Source organism: Apostichopus japonicus, chromosome 18, assembly GCF_037975245.1.
Source record: "Apostichopus japonicus isolate 1M-3 chromosome 18, ASM3797524v1, whole genome shotgun sequence".
Classification (NCBI taxonomy): domain Eukaryota; kingdom Metazoa; phylum Echinodermata; class Holothuroidea; order Aspidochirotida; family Stichopodidae; genus Apostichopus; species Apostichopus japonicus.
The window spans coordinates 2,730,001-2,751,330 of NC_092578.1; the positions used below are offsets into that span (position 1 = coordinate 2,730,001).

General features: G+C 37.0%; 2 protein-coding genes across 2 annotated transcripts in view; one reads left to right on the forward strand and one right to left on the reverse strand.

Annotated features, from left to right (window-relative positions):
* LOC139958518 (heparan sulfate 2-O-sulfotransferase hst-2-like) overlaps positions 1–642 on the reverse strand; it is a 45,863-nt gene extending 45,221 nt beyond the window's left edge. Inside the window, exon 1 of the mRNA XM_071955626.1 lies at positions 377–642. The gene's annotated coding sequence lies outside the window, so the exon portion shown is untranslated. The remainder of the gene's footprint in view (positions 1–376) is intronic.
* Positions 643–10,033: 9,391 nt separating this feature from the next.
* LOC139958522 (heparan sulfate 2-O-sulfotransferase hst-2-like) lies at positions 10,034–21,074 on the forward strand. Its single transcript, XM_071955639.1, has 8 exons — positions 10,034–10,705; positions 12,878–12,933; positions 13,878–13,994; positions 15,178–15,281; positions 16,136–16,262; positions 16,759–16,862; positions 19,104–19,267; positions 19,493–21,074. The coding sequence occupies exons 1-8, from the start codon at positions 10,492–10,494 to the stop codon at positions 19,678–19,680; spliced, it is 1,074 nt and encodes a 357-aa protein (XP_071811740.1). The 5' UTR covers positions 10,034–10,491; the 3' UTR covers positions 19,681–21,074.
* The last annotated feature ends 256 nt before the right edge of the window (positions 21,075–21,330 follow it).

Here is a 21,330-nt window from a genome sequence, read left to right on the forward strand (position 1 = left end):
ACACAGTGATTAGGGATAATACATGTCTTGATCAAAATAAATCTCTGTAAAAAAGGAAACCACCTTCAAAGACAACTTTCACTTTTTTTAAACTAATTAAAACTAATATCATAGGTCAATACTCCTCCGCAATACATATTGCATTATCAGCATACGTGTTGACAGAAAACAGCTATATACTCTTTGAATCACAACGTTGTACTTGTGTGTGTATGTGTGTGTGCCAACTACAAGCCATACACAATCTTGATCCTGAGTTTCATCTGTTGACCATGCATAAATTTAAAAAAAACGCACACACACGGACGGACAATACACAGTTGAATTATTAGTTTCGAAAAGACAGAAAAAAACACACATTTTCAGAACAACTTACCAACAATCAGGACTGCGATGAAGAATGTGGTATGTCCTTAGACGGATGATTGCGTCGTACGTTAACATTTGACATGACTTCCATGACTATACCATAGTCAAGTTCAGGATTCACACAGCGTGTACAACAATTAGTTCGTTCTATATTAACTTCCTCGGCGGTATAATGGCAAACACAATATCTGGAGTTTGTCGCGGGTGGGATGTATATACGTGCAGTGTTATTTACTTAAGTGGTTTATAGACCAGTCCGCTCGAGCTCCTCAAGTGCGTTTACTAATAGTATACGGATGTCATACAAAGGTGATACAAAACTCTAGTCAATATTGCCAATTACTACCATGAATTTGTGACTAGTTTCCGACCAATATGTTTCCTAAAAAAAAGGTACAAGGTTTTTTATATATATATATATATATATATATATATATATATATCAGTGATAGTAGGAAACAAATTTTGTATAGTACAAAATGAGAATTTTTACCAGATCTGAAAATTACAGCATCAGTATGAGATGTTTGGATTCAAATTTTAATTGTTATATGGAGAAACAAGTCCAATGTATAAAGATATTTAAAGTGGAGCGGCTATGTCTGGGTAAGTGAGATACGGTACCTCTAGAACTATGTCATCCGTAGAACTAGGATCAAAGCTCATACCTACAAACTCTGCATCTTAGCCATATATGCCACTGATAAAATGGACACAACAAACAATACCCATGTTAGAAATAAATTACCAAAGGTCACCACGCCAAGCTTTTGCGAAGAAAGTATCTCGCGAGCTTCTCTGAAACCAGTGGCGTATCCAGATGGATGAAGGGGAGAACAAAACTATTCTCAGTGGAAATAGGGACCTCTCCGCATAGCCCCTCTTCCCTGGTAGAAGTCGGAAACATGTTGTGCCTCCCCCCCCCCCCCCCATTTCGAATTCGAAACAGAGAGTAGAGCCTATATGGACGCTGATTGGTAGTCAGCAAGGAAGGTAGTCATTCCATTGTAGGCATTTGTCACCTGTATCGAACAATGTTAGTTGTGTTTTGGTGACATATTTAGCCTTACTTCTAGAGATCAATCATGATGATAACCAACTCGAAATCATTTGTGAATCCAAAAGCTGGTTCTCGAAAAAGATCCATTGAACAGCCTCTGTTAAATGTAATGGAAATTTCAAAAACGTAGCCTAGCCTACACATGAAAAAGATCTCCCAATACTTCTCATGGTTCAAGGCTGTTAGCTGTAAATCTTTCCTCTGTGGTGCACACGCATGCTATATATACCTTCGTTTCTTTATTTACTATCACCTCGAAGCACGAGTGGGTTAAAAAATGAAATATTTAAGTTCTCAAATGGAGAAAGTCAATCTATGAGCACTTGGGTCGAACTATTAAGCGCCCAATATTGACATAGATGCTAGCCAAAAGGGAAATTAACGCGTTTCGAATCCTTCCTCTGTAGTGCACACGCATGCTATATATACCTTCAATTCTTTATTTACTATCTCGATGCACGAGGGGTTGGAAAATGCAATATTTAAGTTCTCACACGAAGATAATCAAAGGGTCAACTGACTCGAACTATAAAAAAGCCCAATATTGACATAGATTATAGTGTTAATTAAAGTGTTTCGAAATGCACAGCTAACGTTAATTTTTGAAAATATAAACTGTTATGAAATTTATTACTGATCATCATCACCTTCATCGTCATTATCATATGATTTCTTTATTTCTTTATTTTTTATATTTTTTTTGTTGGCGATTACTCAACTTATCCATTTCTAATTTACAATTTGCCTAGATTCTATTCAAAACTTTAAGTAAACAATCTCAGAATGTAATACAACAAACAACAGTTGTATGGTGGTATTGATCATCGACTTACTATATGATGTACTGTTTTCTCTATAGATAAAATATTTCAACACGACCATCCGCGAATAATGGGGCCGCCCGACCACAACTCACTGGCGGATCCAAGGGGGGCCAACGGGGGCCATGCCCCCCCCCCCCCAAAGGTGAGCCAAAAAGTGTTTCCGAACATCCGCTGAATCATATGATTGGAAATTTAAAGGAATAGCAGTGGTAGACTAGTCTAAACCTTTTCGTTTTCTGGTTTAAAATTAAATGTATGAGCATGAGGATGTACAGTTTATCACCATTTTGCAGTTACAGGCTGGTTGTAAGAAATTTATAACCTATGAAAAATAAAATTTCTTGAGAAAGATGATCCCAACTTTGTTTTATAAATATTTTAGGAAACTTTTTATTTAAGAAGTAAATTAACATCACCATTGTACACTTTTGTCGCACCAAATTGCATCTGACGGCATTCAGCAATAGAAAACTTTTAGACCCCTCCCCATATCACTCTAACGCCACTTTGGCCCCTCCCAAACAAAGGCCCTGGATCCGCCAGTGCCACAACTAGGGCGCGAAAAGTATTTTAGTGGGTCGCGGGATTTTCCAGACGTTTCCAGAGCCATATTGTCCACACCATCTTTCCTACATTCTGAGGACTGGGGCTGTAATGTTTCTGGCCTCATTTCGTCGTGGAAGCTCCAGGGTCGTGGGCAATAAAGTTTTCGCCCCCCCCCCCTCCTTCTACCATCCTGGAAGCTTGAGCATACGTTGCTATCCCATTGGTCGCATTACGTTTCTGGACGTTTTTAAATGGACCTTAGAATAATCAAGGAAAAAAAGGGGAGGGACTATAGGGATTAACATCCGGTTTTTTTTTGACTGGCACAAAAATATTCGGTGAGCGAATAACAGCGCCGCCTATTTCGCCTACGATCACCAGTCTTTAAAGATAGAATAAAATACCGGCCGGGGAAGAAGAAGTGCTTCGAGTAAAGGTTATAAACAAACTGGCGATCTGTTCATTTCCGGTGATGTGTGACCAAGGAAAGTTTTAACTTAACCCCGTCTAGGCCATTCATTGACCCTTCAAAACGGAAGGGTAAACCTGTCTAATGATACCCAGCTTTGTTTTTCATTGGTTTCTTTGATGTCTCACTATTTGTTTTTATTAATCGTTTCTTAAAAGCAGTGAAGTACTTTCAGAAGGTAAAAGACGATACCAGAAACGCCATCTTGAAAATCTTGTAAACTACAAACAGGAAGAATCTGTACCCAGCCTGGCCAATGTGCATACATATAAGACGACGTCGCAAGAGCAGATGGGGCAACATTCCACATTTTTTTATATTTTTTTTATATTTTTCAATATTTTCCTCTTCAGAAGTCAAACGCATTAGGATCATCATTTTGAAGGATATCCGGACATGGTCGCCATGGACGACAACTTTGGAAGAAACACTGCCGACTAGTAATACAATATATAGCAAAAGTGAAACACAAACCAACTAGAACTAGAATAGCAACAAACACAAACAAAATAATGGTGGTAATTTAGCACTAACTGCGGTAAGGGGTGGGGGATATTGGGTTGAACGGTCCCAAGGTGGGGGAAAGGAGTTACATGAGACTAGAGAGGTCCTCCCCCCCCCCCCCACACCGTTCTGGAGAACTAAAAATTACGAGTAATTAACGAGACTATTAACGAGTACTGTTTCATGTAGAGAGCACTGTTTCATGTAGAGAGCGCTGTTTCAGAACGAATAATACCTCTCCCCTTTTACTCAGCCATTAAAAGTTGTTTTCAAGGAGTTTGTAGAACCTTTCCAGACCTTTTCACTATGATCATGGAGGTAATTTACCTCCATGCTTTGATTAGCACTATAATAATTTCACATGGCTTGCTGCTTTGCACTTTCGAAAGCTTCAACATCAACATCTTGTTTGCATATCGTGACCCAACATAACGAGAACTGTTTGTTTTGAATCTATAAGATAAGTTCCAGAGGAAGTCATCGTGTTCGCGGGTTACTGGTAATAAAACTGCGGCCATGGAGTTCGTTCTGTGGTTATATAGAGATGATAATAAGCTGTTGTAATAATACTGTGATAAATGGACTACTTTCGCGTAAAACATGTTTTTCATTGTCGCCTTTTGTGAGGCTAGCAAGTTGTCGTATATGATCAACACTGAACCAGCTGGTACTGATCTCTATGGCTCTGTGTATAGCACTAGAGGTCTGATCGTTTGATCTCAGATAATTTCTGTCAGTTTTTTTTTCTTCCAAACTGTCGAGTATTACTCAAAAGTAATTTACACTTGTTAATATTAATTGTCATTTACAAAATGATTGGCGATTCCAATCTCTTCTGGAAATTTTTCCTTTCCCAGAATTACTTTTCATAGTTTACTATTGAGCAGTTGATTGCAACAATATCAACAAATAAAACAAAATAAAAATATTATTTGCATTTGAAATGTGACAATAATTTAGCTGATTAATTAAATCGCTATGGAGTTTTAATAATGGCATAAAACCCTTATCATGTAATCGTTCACGTCTCATAACCGGAAGAAACATAGGCTACTCATTCAGAAACTTAAAGGGAGTAAGTCGAATTCAATGAAATCTGAATTTCCCCTATGTCATCGCAGAACCGGTACCAATAGTTCTACAACTTCATGATGATGATGATTTGTTTCAACACATAGTAATACAAGGTGAACAAGACAATATAACTGCAAATAAGTAAAATATGTGAAAGGAAGTAAACTAAGAAACCCTTGTGGGCTTAATCGTATAGAGTACTCCCATCAAAGAAAATAGAAAACCTTACACCTAAAAAAGAACCCCCCAAACCCCCCCCCCCCAGATAACCTTAACAAATAACACTACCCCCAACCACCACCACCTACTCCCACCCCTTACAACGGATAAAATCAATAAAGGCTTTCATAGTAATTTTTCAGATGTCGCCTGAATTCATGAAGCCACGGAAGCCACTTGTCTAACCAAAACAGATTGCATATGGTATCTCTCACCCGAGTGTTCTCCTATCACAGGAAAAGTGCCAAAATGCAACACGTAGACCTTTCTTTAGCTACGTAACCATACAGATTTGTGTTTTATGTGTGGATAGGATGTTACAGTGCATTACGGTGCATAAATGCGGACAATTTTGTCAATCTAATATGCCACTTAATACAACAGAGGAAATACGTTAACTGTAGATACTAAAATCAAAGAGGTATGGATTTCAGTAACGAACAATTTGAGCGCTCATTGCTACTGAAAACAAATTCTGCAGAGTCAGTATGGAAAAGGCATGGATGGCCAAATTGTTAGATATCCAGTGCGGAATGACCTCATACCATGGACGGATTGGTCTAGTAGTATCCTGGCTAGGAACATTTCGCCGCAGGCTCCAAGGTACCGAAGTCGCCGATTCCCCTCTTGGTCGCTTGGTGATGTTGTTTCCTCAGAGGCGCCATATGCGCCACTTGTTTTCAAGGACCCATGCAGCGCCGCAGTGGTTGGACCACTGATCCCTGTAGCAAATTTATGTATTGCCAGTCCGTCCTGGACTTGGTATTGAGTATGTGACTGATGTATCACTTCCGAATACATGCATAATGGCGGGCATTAGGCAAATCCTGCCTATGCCGTAACTGGTCCAAAGCAGTTTAAACGACCCAACTAGGTACGGTACTTATCCATGCGTGAGTCAATTGTCCTGAATGTGTATCACCCCCTCAATTTACATTTGATGCCAGTTTATCTCAGTCTATACGAGTAAGTTTATAGCTCCATGGTATAACCTGGTACCCTTGTGTTGTTCAGCTACTGTTTTACTATGGCAGTGACCATCGAGTTGTACATATAGTTTAGTTATGTATACAGTGCATACATACAATACTGTATTCAATATAGACTCATGACAGCTCTCTACTGAACTGGTTTTCCCTTCACAGATAAAATACCAAACAGCTTGGGCTTATAAATTACTGTCTTAATGAAGACCTTGCTAACATCTTTTTATTTCATTTCACATTATTGTCCTACTTACATTAATCCAGTTTGACCACAGTGGGCCAATTTCGTTATAGAAAATGTGTGTAAATGAACGGGGAAAAAAGCTAGATCATCTCTAAGTGATGTTGTTTGCTGTGCTGTTAAATACTTTTTTTGTGCAATAGAATTAAAGATGCCATGCTGTGCAAACATTCTTAGACTGTATATTTATTTTCCCATCCCCTCCCCCTCCACACTGTTCTAAACCTAAGCTATATAGGCTTTTCTAGATATAAATATTGAATACAATTATAAATATTTTGGTTTACAGGGGATTCCAAAGCAGTGTTTAAGCTGTTGCCCTAAACTTGCCATATCAATTGCAAGTAACACAGCCCATGATAAAACATGAATGTGTCATGGTGTCAATGTTGGAATAACAATTAAGGAGTAAATTATCAGGTACTTCACTAAATTGTAAGCCTTAATTCTGAGACTATATTGATATCACACGGACATAGGTGTGTTTGAAAATTGATCCGCTAATTACAAAGATAAGTAGAACTGCATTTGCCTGATAAAACGCAGTATTGTAGTGCGTGTGGAGTGCTTGCAGTATTAGGAAGAAATTTGTTGGTCGTTCATGGTGTTATTTTTTGGGCGGACAACACACCAGGAAGTATAGTCATGTAGGTACCCACAAAGTGAGGGCGCTTGTGAGTGCCGTGACAAGCTCAGAATATGTTGGCTACGCAGCTAGCCTCTGCAACTGCATATGTACAGACACTATATGAAACTTGAAGTTTCAACGTCCAGTCACGTAGGTATCGTTCCCTTCAGTTGCGGAGCGTCTATATACAGTCAGGGGTGGACCCCCCCCCCCCCGACGGACACAAATGGACTGCTGGCGCCCTTTTCAGCTTTTTACCACTTTTTACTTATTCGCGATTATTGACTTTTTTATTGCGCTCTCATCTACCTATTGACATTTGTCACATTATCTGCAAATTAGCAAAGCCCGGAAAGGGTCATTTTCGGCGATCTAGGGAGTATCTTTACTCAAAAAAATTCTGGACGCTCCGCGCCAACCTGTGATGGGGCTCCGCTTAGATAGTGTCGAAAGTGCCCCTACGGACCATTCTCGCCCCCTGACCAATACCCCTAGCTCCGCCACTGGTTCACTTGGCAAGTAATGCCAATATTGCGCACGCGCACTATAATAAAAGCACGATATGACAACGATTCTTTTGGCATAAAGCTTATAATATCAATGACGTACCAAACCCTAAAACATAACATTGAAGCGATGAGAAATGATTATAATATCATCTGATGAGTATTATTTCAAACCCCAACTATCATAATATAATATCAGAGATATTTGTGAAGAACGGCTTTGATTCCGTTTGATGTTCTTTCACGCAAAGAAGCTGATCACGTGACCAAGCCTCAGTTAGGCGTCATAGACAGATAGAGGCAAATTATGCCTGAATATTTTTATATTTTTTATTACAATTTACTTATTTTTATTTCTGTAATGGACTAAGAGGTGAGTTTGTAAAGACTGAATCTAAAGTGCGGCCGTGCTTAATATGGCGAAATGATAACATTGAAAATATGAAAAGAGAGAGAAAACAAGAGAAATTTGAAACGGTTCCAGGTCTAATAGTGGCACTATATTATGACGTCACACATTTACATAATTTGATTTGATTTATTTGTTTTTCCACAGATAATAAATATAGGCCTATACATGTGGAGGGTAGTCCTCTAAAAAGCCAATACAGGCTTAACAAGGTAAAGGACTCGCAAGGAAGAAAAAAGACAAATAATAATAATAAATTAAATTTATCTCACAAAATGAACGGAGGAAGAGTTTTTTTAGATATTTGTGAAAGGTGTTTACCAAGCGTAATTAAAAAATTCTGATCTTTTTTTATTGATACAAAGTATGAAATTAACGACATTAATTATGTGAATTGGTTTATCCTCTTGCTACAAATTGTTGAAGTTATGACTTTTCTCAGTGTAATTCATCACTTTGTTGCAGAAAACAAAGTTGAATTGGTGAAATATATTAAAGTGATACATTTTATCATTTCACTGCGAAAGTTATAAACTGATGACATTTGATAAATAATCTTTCACTAAATTCTTCACTTATTGGATTCGATGATTTTTGTCGTTTTGTTGCAAATTTTGAACTTACTATCGGAACTTCAATGAATGATCGTCTTGTTGAAAAGTGCTAATATATTAATTTTTTTTGGACGGCACCATAACGTTTACATAACATAATAGCACTCTCGAAAGTACTTGGTTTTCGCCATTTATGAGACTTGACATATATGCAACAATGTCGTTTATCATTTCCTCTCTTACACAAGTTGAAGAAATAATAAAGGTAAAAAGCCACTTTAAATAGCGCCAATCACGCAATTACGCGACAACGTTCAATATGTATGTACTTGTTGGTAATTTTAAGGCCCCGTAGCATATAGACCTAACCACAGTGAGTGTTGTTTTAGGTTTGAGTGTTTTTAAGTTTATACCACAGATTTGATGGTAATTATTCGATGTTTTACAGCCTATCATGTTATAGAGCTACATCGTTATGTTGTTTAATTAGTTTATACTATAACCTCCCCTCGAACCTAGCTTTTCTCTCTTACCAGTGCCGAGGAAAGCACACTGCCCACGCTAAACAAAAGATAAGGTTGGTTAGGCCTATATATAGGCTACTGGGGCCTTCAGATTATCAACAAGTGCATGCATATTGAACGTTGTCACGTGATTGCGTGAGTGAGGGTTATTTAAAGGTAGTCAGTATAGGCCCCAAATTATAGCACGCTATAATTGCTAGAAGTTTTTGAAAAGTACTTTCCTGCAGGTCTTTACTCTCCAAATTGTTCTCAGACAAGTTTAAGGAACATTAAAATCAGTTTATGAATTTTGACCACCGTGACCATATTTGAATATCTAGCATATTTGGAGCCAATGCAGCATAATGCTACAGTTGGGAATGATTTCTTACTGTGGTAAATCTGGTGATTGAATAAAACATTAGCGACCGGCATTATTCGGATGACGGATAACAGGATTTATTTAAAAAACAAAGCCATTTGGCAAACATCCCAAAGTAATCTTCGTCGTAGCCTATATCTTGATTCACACATCTATACCACAGACATGGCTAATCGACTTGTTCACCATGTGCATATTGTATCACAGAATTCTTCACATAACACTATACCACAGACATATCTAACCTATACCGTGTTTTACCGTGTGAATAACGTTAAAGAATTCTTCACATATCACTATACCACATACATGGCTAAGCTATGCTTGTTTACATGAGAATAGTACAACGTATTTTCCACATCACTCTACCACAGCTGTATTTATTCATATATCATTGTATACCACAAACATGGCTAACCTATATTTGTGAATAGTGAAGAATTCTCAACATAAAACTATACCACAGACATGGCTAACCTATACTTGTTTACTCTGTGAGTATAGTACAAAATACTTTACATATCACTATACCACAGACTTGGCTAACCTATACTTGTTTACCATGTGCATGTCAATATAGTACAAATTAATTTACACATCACTATACGACAGAGGTGGCTAACCTATACTTGTTTATTACGTGAATAGTACCATTTAATTATGTATTGTTATTCATGGAAAGATATGACAGCTGCAATATCAAACTGTGTTGTGTTATCTGTATTCATCAGACATGCAAGGGAAGTAAAGGCTTAAATAGAACCAAGCTTGTAAGTTTGCCCCGGAATTGTTGCTGTTATTACTTCCTTTTCAGTTTGTAGCCCGCCAGCCTAGTTTCTATTGTCACATTGTCCGTTTAAGCAGCCATCCTTAAACATTATCTGCATGGCTATATTTGAGCCGGTTTTATGGAGTCGACAACACAACAATATCAGACACAATGAGCATATCAATTTCTATGCAGAGGACTATCAGCTTATATCGAGATGATTGAAGTTAGCTTGACAAAGAAACAGAAAATAATACAGACAAGATCGTGCCATTATGCGGGTTACAATGAACGTTGTGGAAATATTTACTTTGTTATTAACTTTGTAACAGGAAATAAAATATTACCATATATCAAGTTTCTATCGTTCTAAAGCGGAGTATACTTGTGTAAGAGACATGGATGTGTGACGTAATATACATACATCTATATATATATATATATATAAATGCTATATATTGTATTATACCCTGATTTGCATAAATCGATGGAAGTGCCTGTTTGTGACATCAGACCGATCTCTTTGAAACAATGTTTTCTCCTTGGAATCTATGTATTTATTGTTTTGATCTTATGCAGTCTCAAGAGTAGAACACTATTTCCTCGTGAAGGTAGACAAACTGAAGATGGTCTGGTCATGGAATATCCACCTAGAAGCAAAGGTTTGATTAATTATTATTTTTTGTTTTGTTACCCTTTTTGATTGAAGGAGACGAGCTATTGTTTGAAAATGATATACATTATAATATGATAGCCTATTATGTGTCGTTTATGTCTAATGAATTTAATTGCAAACATAAAACGTTGCCAAATGACGATGAAGATGTTACACTTATAGTTGCTCGTTTAGATTACCTGCTTATAACTGTTCCCCCCCCCCCTTTTTTTATTTAAATTCTTAGAAAAATATTACAGTTGCATCGGTAATTAAACTGATTGTAGTGATTCCTTACTTGTACTCGTGTCCTAGCATAGTAGTTTGTATACTTATACTCATGCATTTGTACTCTCACTATACTACTCTGGACATTTTGATCACCAGCATATATATACCAGCGCAAGATTAAATACTCTTGCTTAGCGTCTTGTACTCGCAATTGTACTCAAACTGAAGGGGAATTGTACCTAACCTATCCTGGTATACTCTTGCTGATGTATAATACTGGTAATCGTGGAACTGTATTCCATACTTGCACCTCTGCGTGTAGTCTAAGGTATTACACTAAGACGTCTCCCTGAACAGAGAGACACCGTCGCTCTTCATAGCCTAAAAGATATGCCGTGGGTTTGTTTTTAATATGTATCGGCCTGATAGCACTGTATACACACTGCACAGACGCCTTATATACAAATATATGGGCATTGCTGTGAGTGATTGAGCAGTCTAGCATTTCTTAGAGGATATTGTAGCGTTTGATCGGAAATTGTAAGATAGCTTAGATAAACTACTACGAGTCATATACATACACAATTTTGAGCAACATCATACAATATGAGGAAATCTCAGGCTAACAAACTGTACCCTGAAGTGAGTAACAGCAAAATACAAGGCATTAGAAGCAACAACGAGAACTTGGAAGGGAACGAAGAAGCAGAAAATGGTTTTAGATAACTTGGCTTATCATGTATTAACAAAGAAACATTACTTAGGAAATGGAAAGTGAAGTAGAATAAATATCCATACATGGTTTACTGACAAGGACTCACTGTTCATCGCGACTGACTATACAAGGTTGCTATTGACGACAAAGAAAAGAGGGGAAGACAATTCCGAATATTTAGTAGAAAAGTATGTTTTTGAAGAAAGAGATAAAGAAAGAGATGTAGTTATATAACGACAAGTACAAAAAAAGATGTATGATTGTACCCTAGCCAGATACGTGGTCATCTTCGTAGACAGATTGCTTTGACCTCATTGATTCATTCCCCTCTTTGACCCTTTTGAGATAGAGAGAAGGAAGTAATCTCAAAGTCTATTACACCATAAAATGTGACCCCTTCACGTTGTCAATACACAATTCAAAGGATGCACTATAGGTTGGATCATATCGATTCATAATTATCAATGTTAAAATGCATTTTCCATAACAATGAACAGGAAATATAAATATCAACTACTTAAAAGTATTATATATAGACCTCGTGAGGTGTCTATTGGACTAGAGAAATAGACTCCCACTTTACAGCGCTATCTGACAAAAGTACACGAAGGCGATATATATATAGGCCTATATATATATATATATATATATATATATATATATATATATATATATATATATATATATATATATATATATGAAATAAAGGACTCTAAGAATTGTTACGGGTATTTGCAGGGGTCCTTCCCTTGGGGCTTTAACAGAGCTAGAGTTGGGATTGTCTTGGGGTTCGATCACGTATAGCCTTGGACCAGGGCCCTGCTTGGACCTATAGGAGCTCATATACTTCACGTATTTTTGTTATCTTTAATCTTTGAATGAAACCACAAGGTAATAAAATAACATGGAATGTAATTCAGTCCAATAGAATTGAATTAATTAGGGACAAAAGGGATTAAAGAATCTTAGTGAAAATCGAAACGGTTTGTAACTCATTCTTACAAAGCAAAACTTAGATGATAAAATTGTGAAAATATGTTTTTTATGACTCTTGATTTATATTAAGAATTCTTTGGATTTGGATTCGGTTTCGGGAGATTTTTATCATGCACAAAGGACGTAAGGAATAGTCAAACTTTACACACAAAACAAAAACTAGTTAAAAAAGTTCAAAGACATGTGTGTTTAGTGCTACATTATCAAGTGTGTATTGTTTTCTTCAATCCCTTACAGGTATATGGAAAAAATCAAGACCTCTCAGTTTTGACCTTAACCCTGTCAATGGAACCGTAAGTCGTCTTCAAACACAACCATGACTTCGTTTCCTGTATAGTTTTATCTATCGGATACATCAGTCGAGCGTCTACTGTGGCACTATCAACTAAGGACAAAGTAAAACGTTTCTCAAAAGAAAGACCATTCCACACTGTTAGTCCAAAACATCATCAAAATACACTCACCCCCGCCCCCCTTAGCTCGATATATTATTGAATAAATTAAATGTAACTATATCGCGAAACCCCAGATTCTTCCCTGGAGTGGATCAATGTAGGTGGTCTGAGGTGTCTTTCCTTGAAAAGTGATACTTTTAGAATCTCATGCTTGTATTTGACAATGTTCTCTGTATAGTTTAGATTATCTTCAAAAAAAGCACCTTTTCCCTTTTGAGAAATATGATTTATTCTCTGTGTTGCCTAATTTGCATATGATGTTCAGAACAGCTGTTGTCACTGTCGCTGGCTCTCGATGCCAAACCGCCCACTATCTGCACCATTTAATTTTGTATGAGAAATAAAACCTCATACAAAGGAAAGGTCCTTCACCTCTCGTTAAAATGTTTTATCCAAACTTTGAAAAGGAAAAAATAGAGAAAGACTTAAGGTTAGATTTGGCGTTTCATGTAGCTTGACAATCTGGTGGAACTAGGTGCGTGGAAGGATGGGGGGGGGGGGGGGAGCTTCGACCCAACGTGAAAAAACAACAAAAGCATTTTTTTATGTTACTATTATCTCAGATTTATGTAAATGCAAATTAAAATTGTCTGACAATTGAAAGGGATACTGAACAGTGAAATAATAAACCAATAACTATTATTATATACGCTTGAATTATTTCATTCGAGGAAAGGCAAAGAAGTGGGTGGGCTTGGGGGTGGGGTCCGGGTAGGGTTAGTGGTTTAATTAATGTAAGAATTACTATGGTTTCTACTTTTGGCTTTGTCTTCTTTTTTCAGAACATAACGATTATTCATAATGCTGTCCCGAAAACGGGGAGTCGGGCTTTGGAGTTATTGGTTCGTAAATTCACGTTCCGTTACAAGGATAAAATTAGATGTAAAAAAAGCTTTCCGGTAAGTCTCAAATGAAGAAGAATGCATTGATATTTTTTTTATTTTTTTTTATAAAATTATATGAAAAATGTGATCTAAGCTGTCTTTCTGTATGAAAACAATGAAAGAAAAAAGAACTTTGCAATTGCCCTAGACTAGATTTGATTTGGGATATCGATTGTATTCGTGGGTGAAGGATGGGGATGGGGGGCTGGGAGGGGGGAGGGAGAGAAAGTGTGTTAACTTTTTTCCGCTGGTTTACCCAATTAAAAATAAAAATATCATTCTTTCATGAGGAATCCAACTATAACTATAGAAATTTACGACCGAAACATGAGGAAGCTATCTCCCAAAAATGTTTTAAATTAATGGCCTCATTTGTATTTTTGCATACGTCATTACTATTTAAAATATCAAAAGACAAATTTGATATTCCCTATTTCTTACCTTCCTGTGAACGCAAAGTTGGTGATAGAAAATATGTAGCAAAATTTCCACAACTTTATGATATCTTATCATATTATATATATTTTTTAATTTTTATTGTACGAACAAAGCCTCAAATTACCATTTCCCCTGATAATTCGAATGAATTCCATTTACGGTAGAATTTCTATGTTAACATCATATTTTTTATACAAAATATAATCCGGCTGGAATATAGCTATAACCCCTCAGTACTATTTTGTGCGGAAATGAGCATATTTAGATATCTAGGCCTATACCTAAGATCCCATGTTACTTCAATACTTCGTTTCCATGGATACGGTTTCATTGTTTACTGCATAATTCAAAGTTGCGTGCATATACCTTATAGTGATAATGATAGTAAAGAATATCAGTCTCTTTGAAAGATGTATTGATGAATTTTAGACAGGGTCATTTCCATTTCGTGTAACCAGTATATTGACATACCTAGTAATTGTGAACTTCCTATAGCTAAGTCATGTGCCTGTTCCGAACAATGTTGATTAAACAAAGCTCATTATTAATGGACAGACTTTTAAAATCGGTAGGAATTTTCAAAGTATTACTTCCTGACATATGATTAGGTTGCATATAGAAGAATCATCAAATGTATCGAGGGTGTTAGTAATGTCTATTTATTTTTTTGGCATTTTTGACATTTGCTTCAAATCACTTTTCTCTTTGGCTTTAACTAAAAAATACCAGATTTATTTTTAACGTTTTTGCTTTATTTCAGCCAGAAATAGCAGATAACAGCGAGAAAATAAATGAATTCGTCCAATCGCTAGAGCAGGGCTCATATCTAAGAGGACATTTTCCTTTTCAGTCATTCAGCGAAAGGTAGTACATGTCATTCTTAATACTCAATTCACTGACCCATTGATGAATATATATATTTCTCAATGCCGAACCATATCCCTTCGCTTAAACATTAGTTTGCATACTCCATATGGAGGAGAGTGTGTGCACTGTCCGTGTGTGCGCGTGCGCGTGCGCGTGCGCGCGTGTGTGTTTAAATGTGCACTTATTTTGCATTCAAACTGAGGAATTGAACAAAGGAATTCCAAGTCCTCTCTATTGTTGTGTTTATTGTTTATAAGGTTGTGTAGGGGAATGTGGGGGGGGGGGGTGCATGTGGGGTACCAAATTAAAGCTGAAAAATAAACCCATCTGCATGGCTCGATGCATTAGTTGTTCACAACGGAATGCCAATGCAATAGAGTAAGGAAGCCAACATAAGCTCGTTAAATATCATATTATGTGGGATCGTTGATACCCAATGGCAATCTCTTCGATAAAGCATTCAGAGAATTAAGAGGCAGGCATGCAATAGTCGCACCCATTCTTGAAACAGGGCAACGCCACTCAACTTCCACATACCGAAAACGACGATTTTCGAGCCAGAATTTCAAATCCACGGAAGAATCCACCCAATAACACTGCAGAGTAGCAATTTAATTAATTTGGTATATACAAACATTTTTGAAGAAAAAAATTTTTGGTTCCAGCTTCAAATCAGCACTTTGTCCTTTCTATGATATGATTTATAAATTTCTGACCATATAGGTTATTTAACATGGTAATTATTCTACATATAGGCTATTATCATATTTATCACTAACTGCTACGTTCAAATTGACATTATTAAGTCATAAATATGATTTATTTATCCTTTTTTCCTTCTTCTTCTTTAGTGATGTCAACGTAGCGTACATAAATATTGTGAGGCCTCCGATAGAACGTCTTCAGTCGAATTATTACTTTGATTTATATGGAGATGGGGAATCGAATCCACAGAATAATGCTGTTTATCACCAGCCAGTGAGTCTTAGAACTGATGATTAAAACAAAGGATGAATTTAGACATAGTTTTTTTTTGTACATGTTGTAAAGCAATCCCTCCCACTCCCCCATCCCCTCCCCCTCCCCTCATGGTACCCTACATGACTATATTGCCTTGTTTATTGTCCGCCCCCCCCCCAAAAAAAAACAAAACACAATGAACAACCGAAACGTTCTTCCAAATACTGCAAAGTACTCCACGCGCACTACAATACTGCGCATTTGCAGGCAAATGCAGTTCTAGTTGTAACTGGATTTTGTAAAGTTGGTATAGGTATGTGGATTGACATAGAGTGATTGTGTGTGATTAGTCTCTTATAACAGTTGAAGATACATGCAGATCAGTTCCAGTTTGATGCCATTATCAACACTTTCAACTTTTACTGCTTATTTACAAGAAAGAAATATATTTCGCTAAACCGCTTCATCTCCATGCATCTTTGTCAATATTGGTCTGGTCTCTCTTCTCTCGCAGACTATCGACGAATGCATCAAGAATGATGTTTGTTTCCGCAAAGTCTATTCATACTACAGAGGATCAACTTTGAAGACATTTTGTGGTCATGATATCAGATGCACGTGAGTTCAATGGCAAACTTGCGTAAATTGTGCGTTTGGTTTTGTTCTCGACATTCATGTAAAGACACGTGATCTCTTCGCATGTGTTCATATGAATAATTACATTCATGTAATGCAGCGTCGAAGCTGTCGAGACTGGCAGAAGAAAAATGTCACGTTTCACTAAAACTGCTATAATGATATTAATTTCTAATAAGATTCAATGTTTATTCTGGATATGAATAATTCATACATCAATGACGTATGACGATAATGTAGCTTTGCATAACAATATATAGAAGTGAAACATATACGCAATCGTGAACCTGATACTTCATGTGACAGAGAATGAATACTATATAAGTTTTTCCTCTTGAGAGGTTATTGTGATTTACATGAGCTACGACAAACTATAAACGGTGGCTTGTTGCTTTGTCATTATGCAACGTCCTGGTGCGGCGCGGAAATGAATCTCTATAGTTTCCCGTATAGGTTTTCTTTATGTTCATATTTTAGACTTGCTCTATGTAAATTAATAAACAAACGTGTCACTGAATGAGCTTTTCCATTTTAGTCTGCAACCGCCTTTTTTCATTATCTATTGTATCACGTGCATAGTATACATCGACTCATTAAGTGCCATATAGTGTCAATGTGTGTGTGTGTTTTCTAATAGCCCTATCAGTACATAGTAACATACGTGACATGGTTTTACCATGTCATGTTTTCTCTTGTCACGTATGTCATCTAGTCTACGGTTCCTTTCTAATGTATCTGACATGTGATTTATGTTATCATTCCCGACCCTGTCAGTTGGAGACATGTGTCTTATGACTTCATTGTCCGATACAAAGTCATGTGCAAAAAAAATGTTAAAACATAGTTTAAAAAAATAATAAATAATAACACATATGTGCCCCAACGAAGCTGTTCTAGGTGGCACCGTGCGACATTATTCTCTTATCACAGAATATCCTACATGTGCTTATGCGCCATAAGCATATTGCCCTGTTTGCCATACTTTACTGTTCTGTGGTGCCTATACTGTTTCATTAGTGTTATATTTTTCACTGTCTCCTCACAATGTGGTCATGCATGCATGCCACTTACCTCTCGAGTGGGATGGTACGCAGGGGCGGACTGCGTCTTAAAACCGGCCCGGGCATTTTCCACCTAGACTGGCCCATTATTAATTGATATGCTACTTACATAGTGATCGCCGTCCTGGGGGAGGGGTCTAAGGGGAGGGGTACCCCCTCCCCATTGATATTTTTTAGAAGTTAAGGAATGCCTAGATGCAAAATGGTGCTATGTTTCTCAATTTTGTAGGTCACAATAAAACTTCAAAAATGACCCAAAAATAATTTACTAGAAGCAATACCTGATTAAACTGAGGTAAGTTAAGAACGTAAAGAAAAATAGACAAAATATATGTTTTAGACTGGATTTTATTTAGTTTTTCAAGCATTTTGTGACAACATACTTGAAAAAAAAACCTAAATAAAATCCATTAGCACGGACGGGTTGCCAATATAGCACGTTCTTTTGTTAAGAACTAACAGACTAACGAACATGGTGATTTCATGAGCTGATTCCCACAGTTAAAAATATATTTCTACGCAGCCCGTCTGTATTCTATTTACTACTGAGAAAATGGGCTGTAATTTTTACAAGGCTCCCCAGCCCACCGGGCCACCGGCCCACGGGAATTGCCCAAATGCCCGTGTGGCCAGTCCGCCACTGATGGTACGGTATACTATCATACGATTCCTCTGTCAGGGGTGGGGGGGGGGGGGGGGGTTAAGGCTATAGTGTTCTATGGGTCCTTTGCAAAGTTCGTAGTATATACGCAGTTATCTCTCTGCCAATGCTACACGAGTGTCACCACTTGCCCAGTCGGTGATGGAATGTGTGTAATAGTTCCCTTTGTCCGCCGTGCACACTTGGAGCCATTCTCTCAGTACCCCTGGCAGTTACCATGCTTTTCCTCAGTTTAACGCCAGTCACTGGAACCCTAATGGCATGAATCCAATACCAGTAGTATCAGACGTGGTGTACGGTCATGTGTTTCATAAGTCCCATGTCATTACGTACCATGCATTACATGTACACGATTGAAATCGTAGGATTATCCTGATGATGTCATACGCTTATTCGCTGTAAGTGAGGCTGAGTGTGCCAGAATGTTGCACGTAAAGTAAACAAAAAGTCTTTTTTTTTATTGTTGGTCATTTTACTATTCCATTTCTTTTCTTATATTAGTAAAAATACCAGATGGACTTTAGAAAGAGCAAAGGAAAATAGCCGCAAATATCTCATGATCGGTTTAACTACCCAATGGAGTACCACTGTCCGTGTCTTGGAAATTCTTTTACCAGATCTGCTTAATGGCTTGTCAACTTTAATGTTAGAAGAAAGGGAAAAAGGTTGGTTTCGAGAAATTATATTACTTTTGGTTTTCAATTAATTGATCATTGATGTAATTAAACAGGAAATCACGAATACATTTAACTTAATCAGCCCTACGATGTTCCACCACCCTTCAATATAAACCGTCACGAGAAAATAAATAAACACAACCAGAGTGTTACTATAGTTTCGGAGATCTTTGTTTGTTTGTTTAATTGAGTTTCTTTATTTTTCCTCAACAGCCAAATCGACATTTCGAACAGCCAAGAAAATCCCTCTGAAGAATGAAACTCTTGAATTTCTTAAACGTGACATGAGCTTGGAGAATGAATTCTACCAGTTTGTTCAAGAAGGATTTGAAACAGCCACAAGGTTATTACTGAGGAATAGAACGACTGTAGAAAGAAATGAACTGTTACGTCATATATAATATACTCAACAATATAATTAAATCTAAACGCAGGGTTGTGTTAATAAGTAGTTTTGATTTTTTCGATGGAGCTTAAGAAAGGGAGGGGCGGGGGGGGGGCAGGGTGTGGTATCCACACCCACTGGATCCGTGCTTGCATAGAATGGTCAGAGGGATGCACTGTACAACACAACACAAAACGCTGCTTAATCTAACCATGAAAGGACTTCAAGGTCAGATATTAATATTTTCAGATTTGTATACTCGTATACTCATTCCAATGGGCATTCTGATTGTACTCATACTGTTGTACTCATTCTCATACTGTTGTACTTGTACTCATATGGTTGTACTTGTACTCATACTGTTGTGCTCATTCTCATACTGTTGTACTTGTACTCATGCTGTTGTGCTCATACTCACGCTGTTGTACTCGTACTCATACTGTTGTACTCATTCTCATACTGTTGTACTTGTACTCATATGGTTGTACTTGTACTCATACTGTTGTTCTCGTACTCATACTGTTGTACTTGTACTCATGCTGTTGTGCTCATACTCACGCTGTTGTACTCGTACTCATACTGTTGTATTCGTACTCATGATGCTGTACTTGTACTCATGTTGTTGTACTCGTACTCATACTGTTGTACTCCGTACTCATACTGTTGTATTCGTACTTATGCTGTTGTACTCGTACTCATGCTGTTGTACTCGTACTCATACTGTTGTGCTCATTCTCATACTGTTGTACTCGTACTTATGCTGTTGTACTCGTACTCATACTGTTGTGCTCATTCTCATACTGTTGTACTAGTACTTATGCTGTTGTACTCGTACTCATGCTGTTGTGCTTGTTCCCATACTGCTGTACTCGTACTAATGCTATTATACTCATACTGTTGTATTCTTACTCATACTGTTATAATCTTACTCATACTGGTGTAATCTTACTCATGATGTTGTACTCGTACTGTTATATTCGTACCCATGTTGTTGTACTCGTACTCATACTGTTGTACTCGTACTGATGCTGTTGTACTTGTACCCATGCTGTTCCTGGTTGCAATTTTGCAATTTTATGTCCATTTCTAATGTAATATCCGACTATGGTACAACTTGACAACTTATATGCAAAATACTTCGAAGTGAAATGAACATTCAATCTATTCTTATATTCTATAGATTGGTCAATATTGAAATCGATAAATAAAATAAATAAGGTTAAATTGCCAATTTATGAAAATGTATCCAATGTTGACAGTATGTATACTTAATAACGATGTTTAGTGACAATACGATTGATTACAATAGAATTTTGTTTTTAGTTTTTGTTTTGTTTACTTGTAGGCTACTCATACTCAAGCTGTTGAACGCGCACTACAAGTTTTGCCCAACACACAGTTTAAAAGATAGCCTACAATAAAAAAAATATTTAAAAAATCATATTTTATCCCAAATGTTGCTTCGTTTATCATACTTATCAGGTGAAGATAAATACAACAGAGAAAAAGACCCAACAACAGAGAAATATATAAAACATTAACTTTCATAATATATGACCAAAGAGACAAATATAAAAATATTAACTTTAATAATATGTGACCAAATATGCCAAAATTGTAATAAAAGAATAGACACAGGTATATAAACTCACCCAGTTCTAGTCAG